General features: G+C 34.4%; 4 protein-coding genes across 15 annotated transcripts in view; 3 read left to right on the top strand and 1 right to left on the bottom strand.

Annotated features, from left to right (window-relative positions):
• The first annotated feature begins 3,836 nt into the window (after positions 1-3,836).
• Positions 3,837-4,833, top strand: LOC128179883 (uncharacterized). The gene is made up of 2 exons (XM_052847569.1): positions 3,837-4,305; positions 4,421-4,833. Exons 1-2 carry the CDS (start codon positions 3,837-3,839, stop codon positions 4,831-4,833), a joined length of 882 nt encoding a protein of 293 aa, XP_052703529.1.
• A 2,704-nt stretch (positions 4,834-7,537) lies between these two features.
• LOC128182439 (uncharacterized) lies at positions 7,538-8,634 on the top strand. The gene is made up of 2 exons (XM_052851063.1): positions 7,538-8,044; positions 8,169-8,634. The coding sequence occupies exons 1-2, from the start codon at positions 7,573-7,575 to the stop codon at positions 8,579-8,581; spliced, it is 885 nt and encodes a 294-aa protein (XP_052707023.1). The 5' UTR covers positions 7,538-7,572; the 3' UTR covers positions 8,582-8,634.
• Positions 8,635-10,205: 1,571 nt separating this feature from the next.
• LOC128182501 (ubiquitin-like-conjugating enzyme ATG3) lies at positions 10,206-17,379 on the top strand. The gene is made up of 10 exons (XM_052851141.1): positions 10,206-10,354; positions 12,354-12,395; positions 12,690-12,810; positions 14,058-14,168; positions 14,699-14,754; positions 15,026-15,160; positions 15,676-15,825; positions 15,995-16,122; positions 16,353-16,421; positions 17,007-17,379. Exons 1-10 carry the CDS (start codon positions 10,283-10,285, stop codon positions 17,086-17,088), a joined length of 966 nt encoding a protein of 321 aa, XP_052707101.1. The 5' UTR covers positions 10,206-10,282; the 3' UTR covers positions 17,089-17,379.
• A 501-nt stretch (positions 17,380-17,880) lies between these two features.
• Positions 17,881-25,148, bottom strand: part of LOC128181377 (myoferlin-like) — a 47,773-nt gene continuing 40,505 nt past the window's right edge. For all 12 annotated transcript variants that reach the window (XM_052849756.1, XM_052849760.1, XM_052849757.1 and 9 more), the window contains 14 exons: positions 25,003-25,128; positions 24,538-24,693; positions 24,237-24,328; positions 23,796-23,966; positions 23,281-23,426; positions 21,903-22,042; positions 21,673-21,761; positions 21,414-21,557; positions 21,207-21,297; positions 21,010-21,109; positions 20,350-20,534; positions 19,791-19,900; positions 19,425-19,572; positions 17,881-19,128 (listed from right to left, as the gene is read on the bottom strand). In XM_052849756.1, coding sequence (XP_052705716.1) covers positions 19,096-19,128; positions 19,425-19,572; positions 19,791-19,900; positions 20,350-20,534; positions 21,010-21,109; positions 21,207-21,297; positions 21,414-21,557; positions 21,673-21,761; positions 21,903-22,042; positions 23,281-23,426; positions 23,796-23,966; positions 24,237-24,328; positions 24,538-24,693; positions 25,003-25,128 — 1,731 coding nt within the window. In that variant the 3' untranslated portion in view covers positions 17,881-19,095. The remainder of the gene's footprint in view (positions 19,129-19,424; positions 19,573-19,790; positions 19,901-20,349; positions 20,535-21,009; positions 21,110-21,206; positions 21,298-21,413; positions 21,558-21,672; positions 21,762-21,902; positions 22,043-23,280; positions 23,427-23,795; positions 23,967-24,236; positions 24,329-24,537; positions 24,694-25,002; positions 25,129-25,148) is intronic.

A 25,148-nucleotide genomic window follows, 5' to 3' on the forward strand; every position in this document is an offset into this window, starting at 1 on the left:
TCAATATTCTTGTAAAAAAAAATTCTCATTCTATATTGGTCTTTTAGGGTCAGTTAATTGTTTCAGCAGATAAATTATACGCTTGTTTATGTTAATCAGTTAAGGCACCCAACTTAATGACAACATTTTCCTTGTAATATGTGATATTCCTTCTCGCTCTATCATGGCATTATAGACACATGGTATGTGTAATTATCTGTAAGTTACCTTTTTAGAATATTTATAACACAATGAGTCTAACTGGAATTGACTTGGTGTACTAACCTTCTGTAAATTGAAATCTTATTTTTTTTTTTAAATTACCACCAATGATGGACATTCCTATAACCAAAACGAAGGTGTTTTCAAGGCTCCAGTCAGCGGGGATTACGTTTTTAACGGAAACCTTTACAGCAGTTAAAACGGGGACGTGGTATCGGAACTAATGGTGAACTCGGATACGATGGGTGGCTCACGTACTGATAGTGAAAATGATGAGGAAGGTTATATCTCTAGCGTCTGTTTGGTAGTCAAAACTGGGCAGCGAGACATTGTCTCCGTCAGGACGCTCTCTACTCATGAATTGCAAAGTGCCTTTATCAGCTATCTTTGCGTTTACGAGTCCTCGTTTAGTGGGTCGATTATATCTAAAATATCAGAGTTATAAAAAGCAAGAAATAATCCACGATGTAGCAAAAGAATACCGCAACAACATTATTCATTAATTGCATGATTATCTAATTTTACTTTGTATTTTACATTCCCTTTCAAGCATGTAACTATATTGGTCGGCTGTATCCAAAGGACTCCAAGGTGCTTTATGATTGTAGAGTCCGACACATTGAAGCGATAGTGCAAAGCTCCGATGATTTGAGACGCCAAAGTAATATGGATCGGTCATAATCCATTGACCTACAATTTGACGGACGAATGTGCTACAATTAAAAATTGTATAAGCGCAAAAACTTAATTAACTTAAATGAACTGAGTCCAACTTAAAAAAGAAGACACTAAAGCTTTTTGTTATGAGTATTTCCATAACTAACCCCTTCCACCATCTTTTTGAATGTGTAGATTTTGTATCGAAGTTTATTATAGCGTAACAGATATGTTGACAAAATATTGACACAATATGCACTTTGTTTGTTATCACAATCTTTCACAGGAAAAATATTCAATGTTTGGTTATTGATGTTGAATTGAATGTTGTCAACTACGACGCCAACATGACGTGACATATTAAACGTTGTTACTTCGACAACATATTACTTTGGTGCAATATATTATCTTACTTTAGCGTGATGTACAAAATTATGCAAGCCCATGTACTTTGAAGTTACAGACCATCATACTTTGGCGTGTTGCGTCATTAAGATACGGTTCGTCGGACTTTGGCGTGATCGTCAAAAGACTTTGGAGTCTTATATATTAAGGGTCATTCTCTGTAAAAACCAAAGAATATGAGGATGCCTTTCAAACAAATACATCCAAGTGCTTCCAAAAATTATCCATTTTTTTAACAGTCTTAATTTTAAGTGTCTTATGGTGATAACCAACTTTGACATTTCATCAAAATACGGATTTTAATCTTGAAAATGTAAAATCATAATTTAAAATAAACACTTTTTCATGTGCATGCACCGGTAATGCACAATTTAATATACACCCACACACATGATGCACACAAGTTTGTTCTTTTTCTTTCAATAATATATAAATAAGAAGTATAGTAGTAACGTACGTGTATTTACAGGTATAGTGTTATACCGACTTGACTAATCAATGGATGATGTTACCCTCTTACTTTAATCATCTGCTTGCACTTTTTATATGCGTGCAAATAGGATGAATGCTCTTTAAAGTATGTTAGCTAAAAAAATAAACTTATTTTGTAATATTTCATAATATGACACCAGAGTGTTGATTATTTGGTCTGTTCACTATGGGGTAGACTCGTAATTGTCATTTGGCTCATAACCCCTAAGATGTTTCTAAACCACAATAATTTTCAGACACGACAAATTTCATATACACTTTTAATTTTTCATATTAGTTTCATTAAATTTAGAGCAATTCGTTTGAACCCAATTCGAAGTCCAAAGAATGACTCTTAAGTATAAAAACAGGAAAGAACAATCAAACTGTACGCTAGATCTTAATATCTAAATCTCATAGATTGAGACTTACTACAAAGAAGAACAAATTATATTTCAATCAAAACATACATAAAAGAAGAAAATTATAGTTTGTAACAATTTGTAGTATATTGTTGATTTCAAGCCGATTTAAGTTGTGACACATTACATGATATGTATCACTGTGTACATGTGTGTTGCTTTGAGATGAGAATGAGTTGAACAAACAGTTGACTATAAAAAAAAAATATCCAAATATGAAACAAATGACGCAGACTCTGTGGTATCTTTTATTTAAAGATCACTGGGATATATCGAGTCGACGTAAGTATGGATATAACAATTGTTAGTTGACAATACGTCGTCAGTATACCTGAATGTTGAGTTAAAGTCCACAGCGAGTTATTTATTTTTTCACGTACAAGTTTTTAAATAAATTCTTTAGTCAACTTTCCTTACTTATGTAGCAATATACCTTCATCACCTGCATATGGTGTTTTTGTCTCTCAGTTGATTCGATACGCAATTAATAGTATGCTCTTTGTATGAACAGTTTTTATGATGAAGCAAGCTACTGAAAAACAAGTTGATAAAACAGGGCTCTCAACAGTCTCGCTTGAAGTCATCTTTTCGTAGGTTCTATGGTCGATACAACGACCTTGTCAGCAAATACAATCTTCCACTGGGTCGCATGCTGACTGACGTTTTTCATACCAATTGTTAGACCATGATTAATCACATAACTGTCTACGGACTTTTCCGATTTTTTCCCCGATTACGACAAAGAGCACACGGCGGGTGTGACCGGTCAGCAGAGGATGCTCACTCCGCCATGGCACCTGATCCTACCTCTATCTTATTTCGAGTTCCGTGTTGCTCTGCTTTGAATTTGTATTTCGTTTTATGGATTTCTGAGATGGTTCACGGTTTGCTATTGTCATTTTTTTCATTTATTAATTAAAGAGTAAACAAGATGCATGCACAGAAAGTCGTATCTTTTTACCTTTCTCTCTAAATAAAAAAATCATTATTGTATAGTAGGTACGATTCTAACAGATGAATGTTGGCAGGTATGCGTTATCTGTCCCGTAAAGTTCAAAATAGTAAAAGGACTGAATTCTGTAATTATTGTCTTTGTTTACATATTTAAAAAATATAGAACAAATATAAAATTTTCTCTGTATAGAATAAAGATTTGAAAAAATCATTTAAAGCTCCATGTAAATCACCTAATTGTCTACGGACTTTTCCGGGGTGTTTTCCCCGATTACGATACGATAAAGAGCATACGGCGGGTGTGACCGTCAGCAGAGGATGTTGCTCTGCTTTGAATGTGTTTTCGTTTTTTGGATGTTTGAGATGGTTGACAGTTTGTTATTGTCATTGTTTTCATGTAGGACAAATCGGACACCATTATATATTTGTCAAAAGTTACTTTAAACGCAGTGTGCGTTTACATTATATACTGTATATAGTTTTAGGTCTGTGACTTCAATGATAGACAAAATACTGTAAATTTAAGAAAATGCCCTAGTAAGACTTCTTTTGTAATTCGGATTCTTACAATCTGGTCACTACTTTCGACGATTCCTATGATTTCCAAAAATGATTTTGCAATGCCATTTTCAAATTGCAGATTTATACAAATGTTCTTATCAGTTTAGCATAATAGACACAGGCAGGTCAATTTATCTCATATAACGTTGTCAATATTAGACAGCTATGGGGAACCTAAATCATGTTGGATTGTTCTGTTGTCTTCTTTTTGTGGAAGTGGGTGTCTGTTTGAGTCTGGGGGATGAAAACGTATCTGATTCTTTCCTCCAAGTTCTCATGAGGAAATTCCACGAACAAGATGAAAAGATCTCCGCAATAGAAGCAAATACGAAATTGGATCATAAAGAACTCGTCGGTAAAGTTCTGAGGTTAGAAGAAATGCTGAAGTACTCGGATTATAAACAAAAGACATTAGAGAAAACGATAGAAAATATGGACAAAATTATCAAAGAACTAGAAATCAGAACACAGACCAAAAATTTGAATGACGAACATTCTCATGGAAAACACGAACAAGAAAATTCGATCTCAGAACCGGTTGCATATGCCTTCCATAAAACCGATGTTAGCGGAGATCAGTCAGCTATTGCAAAATCAAAGCAGAAGAGAATTCTTAATGGAGGGGTGTATCCCAGTAAGTTGTCTTCCATCGTTATACATTGTTAAACGTTGCAACACATCAAACGATTGATTGCATTGTTTAATACTTCATCCGTTATTTGATTTGTTAAATATGTCTTATACTGCAGCACATGTCGTCGCATTTTATGCTTATCTCGGTAAAGCAGAAGGTTCACTTGGTTTGCACCACACATTGATATTTGATTCAGTAATAACTAACGTTGGAAGTTCCTACAACCGCCATGACGGGGTTTTCACGGTTCCAGTCAGCGGGGTTTACGTCTTCAACTGGAATATCTACAGTAGTTTCAACGGAAATATTGTAACAGAACTGATGGTAAATTCAGATAAAAAGGGAGGTACACGATCTGATAGTCATACTGTGAGAGAAGACCATAGCTCTAGCGGTTGTGTGGTCGTTGAGATCAGCCAAAGAGACATCGTATTCATAAGGACACACCCAACAAGTTCCTCAACTGGATTCATACTTAGTGACCTTACATCGTACATGTCTTCATTCAGTGGATGGCTTTTGAAGTGACAGTCAAAAAATATTAAAAGAAAAAATGACAATTCCAAATGCTAATTTCTTTAGTAAATTTCATTCAATATAATTGTTTATTTTTTTAAGACTAAAAACTTTTTAAATTGATGTTTATTTCTTAAATAAATTGTAGAAATTGTTAATCAACCGTTGTAAAATAAATAAAGTTGTCTGTGTTCTTAATTTTTTATTGAGAGGATAGCAAAATTGATTGCCGTTATGTACCACTGCTAAAGGAGACATTTTATTGGTTACTAAGTTGGATGTTAAGTCCACAATCTCTGAAGATAGAACCTAAACATTTACCTATCAAAATAGAATATGGATATGATATCTACATAAATATATTATATCAATACGCAACTCTTTAATTATTCCCTCGAAATTTCAAAATTACCTTTTTTACTATGATATAGAATATCAATAAGATTATGTCTTTAAGTATACGTCATATGTCTGGTTAAGATCAATACAAAAGAGGACCAAAATTCGTTAGATAAGTTTTCATTTCAGTGTGTTTTTACATTCTTTTACTTTTTTGTATTGAACAGTAGTTTGGAGAAAAATCGATATGAGATAGTGAAATTGACGTTGGACAAAACATTATATAGAACAACGAATTCATCGTTATATGTATCAAATTATGGGTGTTTTAATTTCACAAAGTTTTATTTCAAAACATTGACATCTTACATATGATTACGTTTTAGTTTCAAAATTCTTTTGGCTTTGTCTAAGCCCTCAAACTTTATGAAATCGGACGATATACGTATGCACAGAATCTTCAGAGATTTTAATCAAATATTTAACCACACTTATTTTTCCATTGTTATCATTTATTTTAAGATGTGTTATTTTATTGAATGATGTAGGTTAAGTAATGCAAATCACGTGACAGGTCATATAAATAGAATGAACGTGTTCGCAGGCTCAATGATGTTAATTTGATATTCGGTTTGTAACTCATCGTCGGATACCCACTAATCATTTGTTAATACCTTTTGTTAAAATAAATTTTCATTTTTTATGAGGCAAGCGCTCATTAACCATGCTTGATCAGCAATCACTTATATTGAGATATATCGTCGGAGGTCCTAAATTCGTTACGGTCCTAGAGTCGTGTCCCTTTTGTTTTCTTCGCGTTTTCTTCGCGTATTTCGTGAGATTTGGTTCTAGGCTACGCATTCCGTATAAAAAAAAATTACCACGATATGTGACGTCACTTCTAACTCTATAGCAGTCGATAATGCGATCAAAACAGGTAACATTTTTTATTTCATTTATTATCTTCAACTATTTGCTAAGATTTCTTATTCCCAAATAAAGTTTCTGATGAGAATGGCCAAATACACGTCTAAACCTAAAATTTAAGAATAAGCGGTTGTCTCCTTTCTTGACATCCAGTCAATGAAGGTCATGTGATCTGATTTAAATGTTCATGGCCAAACAAAGAAAATTTTAAGTTACGAGAAGTAAAGTTTCTTGTAGCATTTGAAGTTTGGTTTGTGTTATTGATAGGTTAATCCCGTTTCCTAAAAGAAACAATAACAGATTGTATTCCCCAACAAATTTCACGAATGCATACAAAATGGTTAAGGAACATAAAATTTCAGTGAAAAAGGCATCAAGAATATTCAAAGTGCCAGATGCTACTCTCAGAGATAGAGTTTTGCAAAACTTGACCCAGAGACTACAGTTTTTAAAAAAAATCCGGTGTTATTGTGTTACTGTTTATCATATTGTTCAATTTGTTATTAAATATTTTTAATTTATTTTCATAATTTGCTGTATTGTGCAATTGGTTATTGTTAGTACTATTGTCCATTCTAAACTAATGTTAAGATTGCTTTGGCCTCATAGTTTTGTTTACATCTGACGTCACGACTCTAGGACCAGGTTTCAAAATGACCGTCTCCGCTTCATTGGTGCTTTGACTGCTCACTTATTTATTTATCAAAAAAGGTATAATGAATACAGTGTAAAGTTTTACGAAGAAATAGATGTACTTTAGGTATGTTATTAATAATTTAGCGTCACAATTTTCATTAAGTGATTAAGGTGGCAGACAGTCTTAGGGTGACGACTCATGGACCTCTGAGGATATATCACCCCCCCCCCCCCCAAAAAAAAAAAAAACCAAACAAACAAACAAACAAACAAACAAACAAATGATCTGCACGTTACAAAGTTTGAATACATGGTAATAATACATGTTCGCTTACTTCAATGAAAGATAGTGGTTTGCTTTTCGCTGCAGTACATTTTACTCGCGATTTGAGTGGTTTTCTTTTAATCATAAAAAATAGATGTACGTCATGTAATGATATTATTTGTTATTCAATACTTCTTCATCTTAAACATGTCTTTTACAAATTGCATGATGAAGATTTTCTAGTGTTTAGTTTTATCAGCTCCTGCATTGTCATGTATCAATTGTCTGTATACAAATGCACTCTCCATATAAAGCTTCTCAAATATCAATCGTACAATTTGAACAATCTAGACTTTTTATTTTCACTGACAGCTGTGCAATTACTACAAACATAAATTCTGAAATCAACATGAGACATTAACACTATCAAGTAAATTGACATGGATATCTATTTCACATATGTCACATTTTTTGATATTATATAATGCACCATAAACATATAAATCTCTTAACAAGTGATGCATCGATAAACTGAAAGAGAGTTCTACCATATGTTCACATTATCGAAGTTGTGAAAACTCAACATGAGAAATCTGGCTTATTTTGAATTTTTCTTGTGTCTTTTTTTGGTGAATGGAGTTGTTTCTTTGAGTCCAGGAATTGACGCATCTGATCCTGTCCTTCGACAGCTGTTTAAAAGAATTCACGAGCAAGAGGTAAAAATCACCAAGTTACAACTAAAAGCTACACTGGACCAACAGCATCTTAGCAGCAAGATCTCAACTTTAGAGAACAAGACGAAAACCTCTTACTCTCGACAAAAAGAGTTGGAGAAAACCGTACAAAATCTTGTCAAAATCATTGCAGACCTAGAAATCAAAACACCGACGACAGATGAGAAAAGCATATATTCCGGACGTTTTTCGGGAATGAGTAAGGAAAAGATTAATAAACCAGTACCTGATTACGTCATCCATAACACCACGGTTAGGGGTCAAGGACCAATTTCTCTGGGGTCAAAACAAAAGAGAGAACTCAGGAGCAGGTCGTATCCAGGTAAGATGTCGTCCAGCTTCGCACATAGTTAAAAAAATGATACATTTATAGCTTTGGTCAGACTTCATCATTCTCATGAAATGCAATTTTTTTTAAATTATTTTTTTATTTTTATTTTTTGTAGATCATGTCATTGCATTTTACGCTTATCTTAGTAACTCCATGAAATCTCCAAGTAAACTACAGACGTTGATATTTCGCACTGTAATCACCAATGTTGGTGGTTTCTACAACCGACACAGTGGGGTTTTCACGGCTCCAGTCAGCGGAACCTACGTCTTCAACTGGAATATTTACAGTTGCTACAAGGGTGACGTAACATCGGAACTAATGGTGAACTCCTCAAGAAAGGGCGGGAGACGATCGGATAGTAATAAAAGTAGTGAGGACCACAGCTCTAGCGGTTGTGTTGTGATCAACATCACGAAAGGAGACATCGTCTATATAAGGACACATCCAACGAATTCACTGAGGGGGACTATTATCAGTAACCCTGGATTGTACGAGTCTACATTCAGTGGATGGCTTCTGAAGTGACGACAAAAATGTTATCATGAGAAATAAGAAAACATTAAATGATGTTTCATCGATTTATTTTGTTTTTGGTTTTTATTTTGTTCAACAATGGAGATTGTTGGCTGGATTTATACTGAAAAAAGTAAATATGCAAAATACATATAAATCTTAATGATAATATCTTTTGCAGGTACTCATCAAAAAATAAAAAATAAAGAATTGATCAGTAGATAATGGATTCCAATACAGATTAGTTGATCTTGTTCATACAATAAACCAGTACGGTTGAGAATATAAATAGTTAGAATATGCATCTCTTATGGGACGGGTGCTCTTTCACTGATTCCGAAAGTTCAGAACAAATTCGATAAATTGAATGCAGCAAGAATTGTCACATGATTACCTATTTTTGCTTCCATGGAATCTCTTTATTTCGAAACAGGGTGGGAAACGATATATAGTAGAAGGAAAATGTCCAGGCTGAAAACCATGTATAAAATTGATAAAAACCTTTTACCCAATTAATGGACATTTTCCCAAATAAACGTGTTTTTTAATGCATCCAATTATTTATAAGAAATTCACAAAACTATAGTTTATCAAAATGTTGTTTACAATAATATTGTATAAATCTTCATTTGTTCCCGCTGTTAACGAATGGAATGAGCTTTCAATGCGGGATGTCCGTGAAAGTGACTCCATTCGGATTTTTAAAGAAAAATAAACATTTTTCTGTCATAAATCAGATATCATAGGTAAAACAAATCCTGATTTTTTTTTTACTTATGGTGAAAGATTTTTTAATATTAATTATTCTAGACTTCGTAATAACTGTGTTCTAAATAGTGATCTATTTCGTAGTAATATTATTAGTCCACTCTGTCGTTGTGGTAAGCTCGAAGAACCCTACCATTATTTTTTCACTTGTTAAAAATATAAAGAGGCCAGAATTGTTCTGCTTATTGAAATTTTCAATATTGTAAATTTTAATATTAATAATACCTACATGTATGTCCTACTTTGGGGCGACATCAGTGCAATATCAGTGTCAGCGAAAACAACACATTTATTTCCTTTAATTTATCGTTTTATTAAAGAAACAAAAGGCTTTAGTTGGTGATTGTACACCATTAAAAATATATGTATACTCAGTAACTGTCATATGATCTGTTGACCTTACTTGTTGTGTTAACATTATTTGTACTTTATCATATATCAGAAGAGGGTAGTCTAAATTTTTTAACTTGTGCCCAATCCCAATTGTAATTTTGTACAATAAAAATATGTTCAGGCACAGTGGCATCGTATCCGCTCTACATTCTATGGCGCATATATATATATATATATATATATATATATATATATATATATATATATATATATATATATATATATATATATATATATATATATATATATATATATATATATATATATATATATTATGCACGTGTATTATTTATATATATGTCATAGAGTGTCGAGCGGATACAATATGTTATAAAACACTTTTAACTGCCCATATGTAATGACTATGGACAAAGACGATTGGAGTAAATGATAAGACTACAACTTTCTAAAATCAAAGAATCTATACTTTTTCAATTTGATCCGCACCGCTTCTTTCAAGTACGGAACTCTTCTGTCGCGAAGTTTTAAATGCTGTTTGTTTTCCGGTTTAGTAGGAGGTTCCTTGTGGAGTGTTTATATTATTGTTGAAAAATGCAGAATGTGATCAATGCTGTAAAAGGAACAGCCCTTAACGTCGCTGAGAAATTCACACCTGTATTGAAAGTAGGTATTGTTCCACAAATTGTGCGTTAATGGCACCTACTGCTGATAGAAGCGTTTGACAAGTTGACGCGTAGTCTCGTGATCCGATGATGACAGCTCTTGTGTCACTCAAACTGGTCCATGTCTCAAACCATTATACACTCTTTCAGCACTTTACATTGTATATGAATGACTCAAAACACAAACGCATCTCTATGATTATTTAATGACGTTGAAGTGGTATTACCACAGACATAAATAACTATTTCTCTGGTATCAGGGTATTACTCAAATACCCCATCTTTCCTAAGGCCTTAAAAAAAACAGTTGTGTGTTTAGTGTAACCCGACCTTACCTACAAAAATGCCCCTATCCTACCATTTTTATAGCCCCGCTCCGAAGGAGAGGGGGTATACTGTTTTACCCTTGTGTGTCTGTCTGTCCGTCCGTCTGTCCGTCCGTCTGTCTGTCTGTCTGTCCGTCTGTCTGTCCGTCCGTAACAAAAATTTCTGTCGCATTTATCTCAGCAACTATTTATCGCAGATGCTTGAAATTTTAACACAGTGTTTGTTAAGGCATGCCATATCGTGGGATATATTTTTGTACCAATCGGACGTCAACTTCCTGTTAAATGACGACTTTGCTTATTTTTTAACCAAAATTTTCAAACAAATTTTCGTCAAAGATTTCTCAGCAACTGTTTATCGCAGATGCTTGAAATTTTAATACAGTGTTTGTTAAGGCATGCCATATCGTGGGATGTATTTTTGTACCAATCAAACGTCAACTTCCTGTTAAATGACGACATATCGTGGGATGTATTTTTGTACCAATCAAACGTCAACTTCCTGTTAAATGACGACTTCGTTTATTTTTTGCCAAAATTTTCAAACAAATTTCCGTCAAAGAATTCTCAGCAGCTATTTATCGCAGATGCTTGAAATTTTAACACACTATTTGTTTAGGCATGCCATATTGTGGGATGTATTTTTGTATCAACCGGACGTCAACTTCCTGTTAAATGACGACTTTGCTTATTTTTTAACCAAAATTTTCAAACAAATTTTCGTCAAAGATTTCTCAGCAACTATTTATCGCAGATGCTTGAAATTTTTACACAATATTTGTATAGGCATGCCATATCGTGGGATATATTTCTGTACCAATCGGGTGTCATCTTCCTGTTAAATGACGACTTTGTTTATTTTTAGCCAAAATTTTCAAACAAATTTTTGTCAAAGATTTCTCAGCAGCTATTTTTCGCAGATGCTTGAAATTGTAACACACTATTTGTTTAGGCATGCCATATCGTGGGATATATTTTTGTATCTATCGGACGTCAACATCCTGTTAAATAATGACTTTGTTTATTTTTTGCCAAAATTTTCAAACAAATTTTCGTCAAAGATTTCTCAGCAGCTATTTATTGGAGATGCTTGAAATTTTTACACAGTGTTTGTTAAGGCATGCCATATTGTGGGATATATTTCTGTACCAATCGGATGCCAGCTTTCTGCTAAATGTCGACTTTGCTTATTTTGCATATTCACATCAGAGCGGGGGTATCACTAGTGAGCATTGGCTCACAGATATCTTGTTGGGTCTGTGTTTATCTGATTGTGAATTTTATATTATTTCTATTAAAAAATCCGTTTTTAAATATGACACAAACAAGCATTCTTAGGATTCATGCAGAAAAAAATATGATAAAATAAAAACAATCCCTACCTATCTAACCTAATTTTTTCATCAGTGTTACCCTAAACACACAATTTTTTTATAGGCCTAATCTAACATCTAAGAGGTTCACGACAAAATATTTTTTGGGAATTAAAAAAAATTATATAGGCTAGTTAATCTCTAGTTACTCTATAGAATATATTTGCATTATTATGATTCAGTAAGACTATTAACCTTTTTAATCAGCTAGAAAAAACTATTAAAAGGCTCAATTAACTAGTGAAAAAAAAATAATTTTAACCCTGACTTTATTAATTGGGAAATGAAAACTATTTTTTAGGAATCCAAATTCAAGGAGACCGGAGTAATAACCCCAGAAGAGGTAAATCTAGAAAATATATTTCAAAGAGTTAAGGTTTTAATCTTGACATGATCTACTTTGTTCAAAAATGCTCATGAAATTCAGATTTCGTTTTTAACTGGTTTATTTGTACATACCAGTTTATGGTGTATATTAACTTTAAATACCACAGTTTCTTTCTTCATAAATCTACCTCACAATGTATAAAACAAGGCAGCATTTGGAGAAGAGTATCTTTAATTCATCATGTTCATGGGAATATTAATGGCAAGTACTTTTGATTGGGTGTAATTGACATTGGTGACCTACTTTCAGTTTGTGGCAGCAGGGGACCACCTGGTACACCACTGTCCCACCTGGCAATGGTCAACCGGTGACGAGTCCAAAGTGAAGCCCTACCTCCCCAAAGAGAAGCAATACCTCATTACTAGGAATGGTAAACCTGATCATTAGATTTTTAACTTGATTGATCATTTTCTGTAGGAACATTAAGCCTGATCATGATCACTTTCACAACAGGGAGCATGATTTTAGTGGGTGTAAGCATGATTTTTTACTCTGTCCGCAGATATATATGCAGCACATTTTCTTTAATTATTCGATATTTATAAATACCTTAGGCTTCAAACGATGTTTATTCAGTAGTATGAAAAAATCCCAAGATTTCCTTTTTGGAATGCCCCCTCTAGCTTGTCGGATTTGAATACATTATTAAGTGAAAAGTCTACGGATTTTTCATTGCAAGCGAGATGAAAGTACCTGGATAATAACGTCAAAAAATTGTGCAAGGTATTCCGAATGACTTCCAAATTGAGAAAAGTTGTCAACATCTCCCTTTATAAATCTATGTAAGAAATCTGTCTGCGCTCCTGTGAATTTTTTTGAGTTAAAAATGATAATTGCATCAATGAAGATCATGGATATTTTCCCTTCCATTGATTACAATTACACTTCTTTCACAAGTGTGTGTATCTCTAATAAAAATTGTCCAGATGTGCTGCATAAATATCTTGGAACAAACTATGATGGGTGTGAGCATTGCTCTAGTGGGTGTAAGCATTGTTCTAGTGGGTGTAAGCATTGTTCTAGAGGATGTAAGCATTGTTCTAGTGGGTGTAAGCATTGTTCTAGAGGATGTAATCATTGTTCTAGTGGGTGTAAGCATTGTTCTAGTGGGTGTAAGCATTGTTCTAGTGGGTGTAAGCATTGTTCTAGAGGATGTAATCATTGTTCTAGTGGGTGTAAGCATTGTTCAAGTGGGTGTAAGGCAAGCATTGTTCTAGTTAATGAAAGCATGATTCCAAAATGAAGTTAAGCATACCAGTATTTACTTCAATGACCATCAGCTAAGATTTATCAAATTTTTTACTAAGAAGGTTAACCATGATTTTTCTATAATCATGATTACTTTTATTGAGTGTAAGCATGATAACTTAACTGCAAGAAGTGTAATAACTCTATTAAGCGTAGGCCTGATTTCTTTAGTGAGAAAATAGCATATTGAGGGTACCATTATGAGTACTACATGTATAATGTGTTGTGACAGCGTTGAAACTACATGTACCAGTAAATGTACCGATATGCTTGATACACTGTTTCTGTTCTTTTCGTGCCTTTGCCTGTTGTTCGTTGGTGTGCTTGGCCATTTCTTCTAATATAAATTTTGAACCATTCAAATTTTAGTGCCATGTTACAAACGAGTTAAACAAGTGGACAGTCATAAAGAGGAACAAGAAAAAGTGATAGAGGCAGACGATGAAGATGGGGGATGGGTAGATACGCATCATTTCCCAGGTAAGTGTTCAATTGTGGACAATTCACATACTTTTCACCTGGGTGCCCAGAGTTTGATCCGAGTGATCTGCTGTGGTTTTAAGTGAAAGGGTTTTGAAGTTGCTTGGACACATAGTTTTTGTTTTCAGGTTATTGTACATCCTCACACATTAATGACCTTCGCACGCTAACATCTATGCCAAAAAGAGATCTAAATATAAGTTGTAGAACTTGTTTGTCAATCATTGTAGAATTAATAAAGTTCAGTTTAAAATAAACATGTATTTTCAGAAAAAATTGAAGAATATAAGATTGAGCAAATAAAGTTTGTTAATCAATGATTGAGCTAGATACAGAAATACTGCTTTACAAAGTTTTGTACATAGACATGTTGATGAAGCTCAGTGAAGTAGATACAGAAACACTGCTTTACCAAGTTTTGTATGTAGACATGTTGATGAAACTTAGTGGAGTAGATACAGAAATACTGCTTTACAAAGTTTTGTACGTAGACATGTTGATGAAGCTTAGTGGAGTTTTTCCTTTGACAGATCCTGGTACAACATCACTACAGGACGCTGTACAGGAAATGACCTTGGATGGCAAGGTAAGTCTGTGTAAACCTCCATAAAGTCACGTGAACTACAAATAGTGCAGACTTGTATTGTACAAAAGTCTCCTTAAAAAAAGGCCAAAATTATACCAATGTGGAAAAAATGATGAAACTAATATTATTTATAAATGTTTTGAAGCTTGCAACAAAAAAAAAAGGATTTGGTCATTATATCATTGTTAAAACATCATTTGATTTGTTCCTCTTGTTCAGAAACATATGAATATAAAGCATAAAAAAACCCACATTCACTGAATATTTCCAGGGCAAGGATAGGAAATCATCATCTGAGGAAGTAAAGAGATCGGGTGACGATGATGATGATGATGACGATGATGATGAGGAAGCGATGGACATGGAAGCGTTTGAACAGAGTGGAATGTTAGATGAGGAAGATGATGTACGCAGTTCTGATTTAATTTAACTATGCTTTAATATGTAGTACATGTATTAACAATTATGAATTGAATTGTTGCACTCACTCTTCTTTATTATCTATGTGTGCGACACTTTTTTTATTCTCTCCGGGATGTCTATTTTTATAGGTTAAGGATGGTTAGCCATTCTTACTACCCTGAGGTCAGTTACAGGTTCAAATGCTTGAGTGCTTGCGTGCTTGCATGTACATGCCAAGTTTGGCAACACATGCACTAAGATGTATTCATGATATGTAAACTGGACCTTTTATAAATTATATTTGATAGGACATGTGCTTTATTTAATCCAATAAAAATCAAACATTTTTTAACAAAAGAGCTTCCTTAAGGGGGAGATAATAAACATAGGCATTGTAAGTAATAAGAGTTATGTTTTTTGACTCAATGTAAACTACCAATGTTAACTGAGGTTTATTTAGCTAATTGACTGATGAGTTTTGACTAATTGACTGATGAGTTTTGACTCCTGTATTTTTAGGCTGCCTTAGACCCCTCCACCCTTGGTCGACAAGATTCGGAGAGTGCGGCCACAGAGAGTGGGATTCTACAAACACGGACCTATGATCTCAACATCACATACGACAAGTACTACCAGACGCCGCGCCTCTGGCTGTTTGGATATGATGAGGTGGGCCCTAGGTTTAGCATTTTTGGGGTTGTTTGAGTTACCATTTCATGTACCGTATAGTATCAATGTGGGAATATTCCAGCCATTTCAAGACAAGAAAGCTCTTTATGTTAACTACTTTGTCAACAGTTAATTCTTGGTTTTATTGTTTCTATTTTCATTATTCCAGAACCGTAAACCCCTCACTGTAGAACAGATGTATGAAGACTTTAGTCAAGACCACGCCAAGAAAACTGTCACCATGGAGGCCCACCCTCACCTCCCTGGGCCCCCTTTGGCATCGGTCCACCCCTGCAGGTCAGTGGGGTCAACACAAAATTATTATAATAATTTCAGTTCACATTAACAATGATTTCAAGCAAAATACAAAGATGTGGACAATTGAGAAAGTCCACAGTTTTAGGACGAAGATTTTTTTTTACCTTAAAAAACAGAGTATGATAAACATCAGGCAAGTTGATCAAGATCACTGATACTTGTATGTTGCTTGAATTCCTGTCAGCATTTCAGTGCTTTGATTTTTGTAGACATGCTGATGTGATGAAGAAGATTATACAGATGGTTGCAGAGGGAGGAGGAGATCTTGGTGTTCATGTGTATCCTTGGCTTCATAAGGGGGGGGGGTGATTTTGAGGTTCCTGTGATGGTGGTAGTGAGTGAAGAATTTGGGGTTCATATGTATCCTAAGCTAGTGAAGGGATGGAGATGATTGACCTGGGCTGGGAGGGGAGCTTGTGATTCGTAGAGAGGGGGCGATCTTGGGGGATTCATATGAATCCCAAACTAACTGATGGTGATGGGTTGGAGGGAGGGGATGTGATGGGTAGAGAATGGGAGATTTAATATTTACCTTGTATCCTTAGCTCTGTAAAATGACTGGGGTCTTAGAAGAATGTAAGCTCAATGTTATCATTAATATTAAGGGTTTTTATTGTGCAATTTTTATTGAAGGAAGAAAACGTTGTTCTTATTTAATTACATGATTTATCATCAATAATATTGCTATTTAATTTGATTGCCATATATATGTATCTAATTAAAAAGTCCTTGGTCTATATAATTATTGTATAGTTAAAAGATTTTCAGCAAAAGCATTTACAATCATATTAAAACGAAGAACAATTTGGGGAGACAAAACCTGGAGCATACATTTAGCCAATTTCTGCCTTGACTTTATACAGCTATCTGATGATTTTTTTGAAGTTTGTACAGGCAGTGATTCCAACAATAGAGTACGACTTCACCCGAGACTTCACCATGTGACCTGGGTCCATCACATGACCATCATGTGACTTTTTCAAACAAGCAATGCCATATTTTGTCATTTACTTTCTGTGACCAGTGGATTCCATTGATTACTGTTAACATCTGATGGAGTGGGACAGGATTGTGTTAATTTATTGTTACTTGTACAGTGCTCTTGTCTGTGACTGTTGAATGTTAATAATATTGTGTTCCGATGTATAAGGTAACTACATACAGCAAGACTGGTCTGCTATCGTTTACATGTGTAAGCACCTCACAAGTCATAATAAATTCATTGAACAAAACCGACTTCAGTATGAGTGTGGTGTAAGCCAGTAAGAGATTGAAGAGTTCTCCTGAGAAACAGCATCAAAAACAGGGCTGGGTGGTCTTGGCTATTTTTAGACTATATGTATGCGAATCTACAGCATCACAAAGGTGGCTGGAAGGTCTTGGCCATTTTTAGACTACATATATGTGAATCTCCGTTTGAAGAAGAGCTTTGTATAAAGAAAGAGAAAAATATTCAAATTTGGGGGGATTTTTCTCCTCTAAACAATAGCTTATAGCTAAAAAAAAAAAACATATCAAAACTTTTAAGGGAGACCTGAAGGTTAATTTGTTGATGATCGAGCCTCCTTAAAGCATTCAAGTGGCAGATATTACGTTGGAAATTGCTAATAAGACCAAAAAAATTCCCAAAAATGTGTGTTTTCATCTAAAGCAAAAAATGCAAAGGACGAATGGCATTTTAAAAAATTGGCTTTTGAGGTATGATGTTATTTCCTATGTTCAATAAAAACAACAGAATAGTTTATATGTTGCAGTTTATTAGTTTATATAACATTAGTAAAACATTCCATATCCCGTACTTATACACATACACTACAAGGATTGCACAGAAACTTGTACGGGGTCAATATCATCTACCAGGGGAAACAACCCACAGAACCAACACTCCATCAAATATCACACAGCCTCAAGAATATGTCTGACATGGTTCTTGGTCAGTTAACAGTGTACTGTTTTAAAATGGCTGATGGATGTCTTGATCTGAGATTAGTTTCGCCTGGCAGCAACTGACACCCAGTTTATAAAACGCTACATAATATCAGCCAATAGATGTGTATAAGACTATAATCTGAAAATATCACAATGTTAAAAAAGATTAAGTGTTAATAACTTTCAAGAGAGAATGGTCAAAGACATGCTGCTATATTGGTCACTATAATGCTGTGAATTCTAGTACTAGTACAGTGTAAAAAAAACCTGCAACAGTTAAAAATACAGGTACCCACATATTACAAATAATAGATACATAGAGCTCAAGAATAAAAACTATGACAAGTAATATAGAATTGTTCATCATTTCTAACATAAACATTATGAACATATAAGATAAATGCATCAAGCAAAGATGTAACAATGTGATTGAGTTCACAGAACCATGAAAGGCAAGATGATTAAGGCAGCCAATCAGAGAGCAGCCCTGACCTAGGCAGCCAATCATAAAAGAACCCTGACTAAGGCAGCCAATCAGAATGCAGCACTGCTGGAAGGCACAGAGTGTAAGTACAGATAAATCGTTGGGAAAACTCATTTGATCATTTTCTTGTTGACGAGGTAACAACAACAATTGTTCATAAGTGACCACAATAAACAAGTTTTTAAAGTTAGAGGCATTAATGTATCATATCACAAAGATAAATCTCGTCATTGTACATGTACAATCTACCGGTACAATAGTTTCTCCCCACAAAGAATTGGAATAGTTGACAAAGATATTGGTCATAACTTAAAATTGAAGGAAATCTTATTGTTGAACAGTGCTGATAGACTAAAATTTGTCAGACAAATTACTTCTAATCATCGCTTCAGTGTCCAACTCCATGTACAGAAGACTTCCAAAGTAAAGAATCCTGACAGTGTATTTGGTGTGTCTATAATGTGTAGAGTTTATCATTTTTGGTTCTCTGCTGACCACTGATGACAAATATTCACAGTGTTTGAGGTTTGTGACAATTTCTATCCATTGACAATCCATTGAGAAACTTCTCCCTGCAAAACAAAAAGTTGCCAATTTTAGGCAAAATTTTTAAATTTCTTAAAAATATTTTCTGTCCTCTATCAAATATTTAAAACTCTACTGGAAAGCCCGCATTGTATGATATCCTTGTAATAAATAAATAATAGACATTTATGTAATTTTCTCTAAGTTTGTGCTGAAACTTCAGCCCATACAAACCACAAAGAGTTATTTCTGTCAAAAGGTCAATTAATGGTCCATTAATTGCTCAGTTACAAACTGATCTGAGGATGTATCAGTAAGTTTGACCGATCGCACTGATACTCACCGGGAAGGAGTAAAGGAAGAGGAAGACCAGTAGAAGGATCAGGAGCAGAACTAGGAATCCGATGAAGTACCACTTGTAGTTACGCCAAATGATGTACCGCATCGTCTTCCACGGAGACGTAAACCAGAGGAAGGAAGTCTCCGGTCGCCTGTAAATACACAAACATGATCAATGCATGGAAACCATTACTGAATGGAGCAGACCTGCTTTTTTTTTTCAATGTTATTTCAGCACATCAGAAAAGATCTTTTTATTAGATACATTTCTATTCTAAAATAATTAATTCCTTCTGTAGCTTAATACTTCTAAATTGTCATCTCCAAAGAAAAATAAAAACAAGCTCTTCAAGCTCTAGCCTTGACCTACTTTGGTGGATCCAGTTTGGGGTTCATGTTGGGTTCCTCTTGACCTTGACCGGCCGGTCTCTCCTCGGCCTCCTCCACTGATACCAGCTCCATTTCCATCTCTACCTTCCCCTGAAACAAACAAACATTCTTCTTGTTGCAGAAACAATAGTAAAAAGGCAACAAACTGATTAAGTTGATTAAGTAATGAAAAATTTAACAATAGCTGTGACTCATTTACTATAAAGCATTACTGATGGATCAACAATTGTCTGTCACAAATTAATGACTTGCTATATGTACTGACAAAATTTGCAGGTCTTCAATAAATAGAATGGAGCCTTATCAATTCTACAGACTTCAAAATTAAGGGGGCCAATTCTCATGGATTGCAAGTTTTCTTTCCAGGTTTGTGGGCATGTAGCAGAATGGATATACTTTCAGAAAATAATTGCTTAAAGATCAAATCTCATTGACTTTGTTCATTTAAGAATGAAGAATTTGTGGTAAAGGGATACCTCTGAAATCCATTGAAATTAAGCCACCACAAATACTAATAATTTCAATGTATAACAGTATACCGTGAGAGTCCTAGTTCCAGTGTCATCGTTGTAAACCGGCCAGAATCCACGCAATCTCTTCTGCTCAAACAGCGACACCAGTTTGACCTCTGACCCTGTGGTGATGTCAGGGAGCATGCTCACTTTACAAGAGCTGGCCTTCTTCGCTGGCATAGGCATAGCGTTCAGATTCAAACTCACAGTGCCTGGAATAGTCCAACATAATTTAAGTATTGTTCATTCTCTTGCTTGTTATTTTATCTCAATCAATAAATTATATATAAATCTATATAAGCTCTCAAAGCAGACAGTTCTTAAATATTTTTAATTCTGTTTATATGAAGGATTGCATTAAATCAATACATGATTTCTTTAATTCTTAAAAACAAGAATTGCATCATATCATTCAACAGCTAGCTGTGAAGATACTGTGGTTTCATTAATATTCAAGGGTACCAATTTTCATGGATAAAGTGAAAATCACAGTTTCAAGGATACGTAAATTCGTGGCAAATGACCTTATCAATAGAAAATGTTAATAGAAATTGCACTTAAATAAACATTGAATTTCGTGGATCAACTTAACAACGAAATCCATGAAAATTGGTATTCAACGAATATTGATGAAACCACAGTATCATTGGACAAGATTAGAAGACAAGATCATTAGATGGCACTCACCAAGGAAGTCATCCATGGAGAATTTGTCATTGTCCCAGACTTGGATTACTATGTTGGGCTGCAGATGCTGGACTGTTTCATCCAAACTCCAGAAGTGTTCCTAAGTAAGGTTTGAAAAGATTTATCAAAAACTTTATTTTTTCTACAAAACGCAGTATATTAACCAGATGGTATTTATAGATTTGACCTTGACCTACCTTTTTCCTGACCTCCATCACCTGCTCAGCTGGAACATAACTGAAGGGAAAGATGAACCTCCAGTTGAAGTTTCCTTCCCCATCCAATGATCTGGAATATAAAACAATAAATTATGTACCATATATAAATTATGACTTATTCAATGCCATAAAAAATAAACGATAAAAGAAAGCACGCATTCCAATCACCTGCAACAAACACCCTACCTATAGTGTACATCTGTCTTTTGTTTCTCGTCGATTCCAGAGACCCAGCCTTTGACATAAATGTCAGACATTTTTTCTCCGGTTATCGATTCCTCATCCAGAACAACATCCACTGTGTTCCAGATGATGATCCGCAGAACATAACTGAAAGAAACAATAAGATGTCAGTACTTATTATAACTGTACCATTGACTGGAAAGGTTTCATTATACACACACTCAATACAAAACAGGCAAAGTTCTGTCAAAGGGAAGCTTACTCTTTGGCTTTTCTGGCCTCAATGTTAAATGGAGGTCCAGGGGGTCCTAGAGATTTTGGGAAAATGTCCACCCACATTTGAATCTTGCCCTGAAACAGACATCATTAAAGTGGTAATGGGTGGTGTATCAGAATACTATACATGTATAAACTGTAAGGTGTATCCACTTTGAGGAGTGCTGGTATCACCTGGTCTATGAGGTATGGCAGAATTACCTAACCTGTACTTACCTGTTCTATGCCTGGCTGGATCGGGTTAAAAAGGGGGCGTGTCTCCACGTGCTCCTTAACCATGGGCAGGGTGTGTAAAACATGCAGTGCCAGACGCTCATCCGCGGGGCCTACATTGGGGTCCACTGGTTTGTTGGGCTCTGAAAGAGATGAAAAAGACTATACATTTACTTGTTACATAGTAATATACATTTATTTTTACACATGGAAGCTAGTCACTGCTCTAATGTACTGGTGCTGTTTGATTAATGACATGAAAGATTTTCAACTGCCTACTCTACTTTTGTTTAAGCACATGATTCTGGTTCCAGAGATGGGGTCAATTACTTTGAAAAGTAATTAATTACTTTCAAATACATTGACAATTTTATCAATTACTTGCAATTACAATTACATTGATTTTTAAAAATGTAATTAATTACTCTCAATTACTTTGATAAATGTAATTAATTACATTTCAAATACTTTATTAGTTTTATTTTTTTAAATCTTGAGAACATATACATATATTAACAGCATAAGATATACAGAGCTTTATGTACGGTTATGTTTTTAAAGGTTGTATAGTTCAGTTCAGATCAGATTTCTTGAAAATTTCTAGATTTTTTTTTAACATTAAATTCATTAAGTACCATTGAGTTCATTTTTGGTTCTGAATAATATTTTCTCTATAGTGAATTAATTTTTATTCACATATTAAAACTATGTTTATTCAGAAAGTACAACTTTTGGCAGTACAGCATATAAATAATAATTGCTATAATTCACAAGAATGAGATATTTTGAGTCCCTTAAGTCTAAAATCAATGGGGGTTCTTGGGTATTAGAGGAGTTCACACCTCCACAAAATTAGATCTTTACCTATTGCCCTGGGCAGTGTGTTATGCTGTAAAAACATATTAAACATTATGGGACATTTAATTATTGTATAAACAAAAGTCCATGCCAAACATGTATAAAATCTATTTATCATTATAAGACACCTTTTTATATTCTAAACTTGGAAAAAATGTAATTGAGATGTAATTGAAAAGTAATTGAAAATACACAACTTTTTTGGAATGTATTTAAATACATTCAATTACTTGTAATTAAAGACAGACTCAATTACAAATTACTTTCAATTACTTTGAAAAATGTAATTAATTACACTCAATTACAAATACTTTTTTCAAATACCCCATCCCTGTCTGGTTCAAAGAAGTATTCACTACATTGTAAATTTCCTATTAATGGTACATCACTTCTGATACAGGTAACTGCTTTAATTTACTGATGTTGTATGATTAATGACATGGGATATCTTCAACTGCTGACTTTACCTAATAGCTTTCTAAGCACTGATATTTTATGATATCCTTCATAAAACGATACTCACCGTAATCAGCCAAGTTGTGGATCTTCTTGCCGACCTTGACACTGTTGTTGCCGTAGAAGTGTGGCCCTGACACATGGTTTTGTTTACAGTAATTTTCCAGGATCTGTCGTGGCTTGATGCAGTCTCTCCATTGGTTCACACCAGCTCTGTCAGGTCAAAGGTCAGGGTCAAAATTGTAATGATAAATACTACAGATTCCTTTTTTTGTGCGAGCTCAAAGTTTCACTAGTTTTGTATCAAATTGCAAGAAAATAAAATTAGGAGCACTATAAACATTTGTTACAATCAAATATAATTCAAAACTGTTCTAAACATGTTTTTTAAGTTTGCCAAAGATGCTTCTCTGATATATTCCTCACATTTAATAAGGAATCTACAGTGTAATGTTGCATTAAATCTTATCTAAAATTTTATCACAACTCAATTAAAATTAAAATCAAAGGCCTGAAAGTCTTTAATGGCATCTCACTTAGTAAACAATTCTGAGGATCTATTTGTCTTAAAATTCTACTTACATGCAATAGGATTTTTGAAGACCACATGTTGCTCGGACTTTGGAGAGGTAGCGATTTTCAAGATCAATGGTGGTTTCTCCGATGACATCATCACTACTAATGATGTCATAATCCTTGATACGTATGGTCAGATCTTTCTGTACAGGTAACATTGTTGTCAACTCAAACATCCTAGAAAATAAACCATCCATATTGATCAAAATATCAATTTACATGTACAGTATTTATCAGCTCCTGAAAAAATTTCAAAAGATTCCCGATGAAGATCAGAATTTCCTCAATATCCTAAAACAGTTTCATTAACTATAGTCTAAGAAATAATTCTTCAGAATATTTATGTCCTGAGATTAAATTCTAACACATATCAAATCAACATCCTGATAGGTGGTACATCTAATGTATTCTAACTAAAAGACATTTTAACATCCATCATCTACTTACTGTCCAAAAACTGGGTCAATGGTGTTCGGTTTGTAGTTGTCTCTGTCACTAATCTTCTTGTTACCGAGAATGATTTCTATGTAAGGATCCGCCTACCAACAGAAATCACAATTAAGTCATCATTAACAAAACAGCTAACATCGATTATTAATTTGTTAACAATCACTCATCTATCAACTTTATGATTAGGAGTATGCACAGATATAGGTCAAATTTCAGGTTAATCATTACATGTATATCTACAGGCCTGGGTTGGGTTTTGAATACTGTCTATCATACTTAATGATAACCATGTACATACCAGTCCACTCGTGTCGTTTGGCTGGAAGTCAATGCCACATATGACATAAACACGGACAATACATTCCTCGGGGGTGGAGCTTGGTAAGTTTGTAAACACTTTGGATGGCATTTCGTCGTTTGGATCTGGGGGTAAGGGGTACACCTTGAATCCACCCTATGGATACAAGAACATTCTATATATAATATAATTACATAATATTCATAATTGATTTCTTTACTCCAGGAAATAAGAAAATATTATTTATCAGTTCTCTTAAAAACAGGTAGTGAAAGTTGAATTGTTAAAAAAACAAGGTAATGATTGTTTCAATAATGCAAATAGCTACATTAGATTTACAAAGATGGCAAAAGTACATGATTGTCAAGGAGCAGCTCAAGAAATGGTTACCATCACTGTTTTGTTTGTGTGACCTTGCCCTACATACAGAGTTTATTCAGTGACCTTGAACTCTCCTTCACTGACCTTGAACTCTCCCACAACACTTGACTCTTCGTCCTCCTCATCCTTCCCCCTCTGTAATTCAAACGTGGAGCAGAAGTCAGAGAACCCATTGGTGAAGTCCACATCCTCCAGATGTGTCTGATAAACCTACCAAAAAAAGAACAAGA

The sequence above is a fragment of the Crassostrea angulata genome, chromosome 4 (genome assembly GCF_025612915.1).
Source record: "Crassostrea angulata isolate pt1a10 chromosome 4, ASM2561291v2, whole genome shotgun sequence".
NCBI classification, from domain to species: Eukaryota; Metazoa; Mollusca; class Bivalvia; order Ostreida; family Ostreidae; genus Magallana; species Magallana angulata.

Bases quoted from the DNA above. Each gene is read 5' to 3' on its own strand.
- LOC128179883 (XM_052847569.1), top strand. From the start codon at position 3,837: ATGGGGAACCTAAATCATGTTGGATTGTTCTGTTGTCTTCTTTTTGTG. The intron at 4,306-4,420 runs GTAAGTTGTCTT...CTTATACTGCAG, and splicing joins TAATGGAGGGGTGTATCCCA to CACATGTCGTCGCATTTTAT.
- LOC128182439 (XM_052851063.1), top strand. From the start codon at position 7,573: ATGAGAAATCTGGCTTATTTTGAATTTTTCTTGTGTCTTTTTTTGGTG. The intron at 8,045-8,168 runs GTAAGATGTCGT...TATTTTTTGTAG, and splicing joins CAGGAGCAGGTCGTATCCAG to ATCATGTCATTGCATTTTAC.
- LOC128182501 (XM_052851141.1), top strand. From the start codon at position 10,283: ATGCAGAATGTGATCAATGCTGTAAAAGGAACAGCCCTTAACGTCGCT. The intron at 14,755-15,025 runs GTAAGTCTGTGT...GAATATTTCCAG, and splicing joins AAATGACCTTGGATGGCAAG to GGCAAGGATAGGAAATCATC. The intron at 15,161-15,675 runs GTACGCAGTTCT...CTGTATTTTTAG, and splicing joins TGTTAGATGAGGAAGATGAT to GCTGCCTTAGACCCCTCCAC.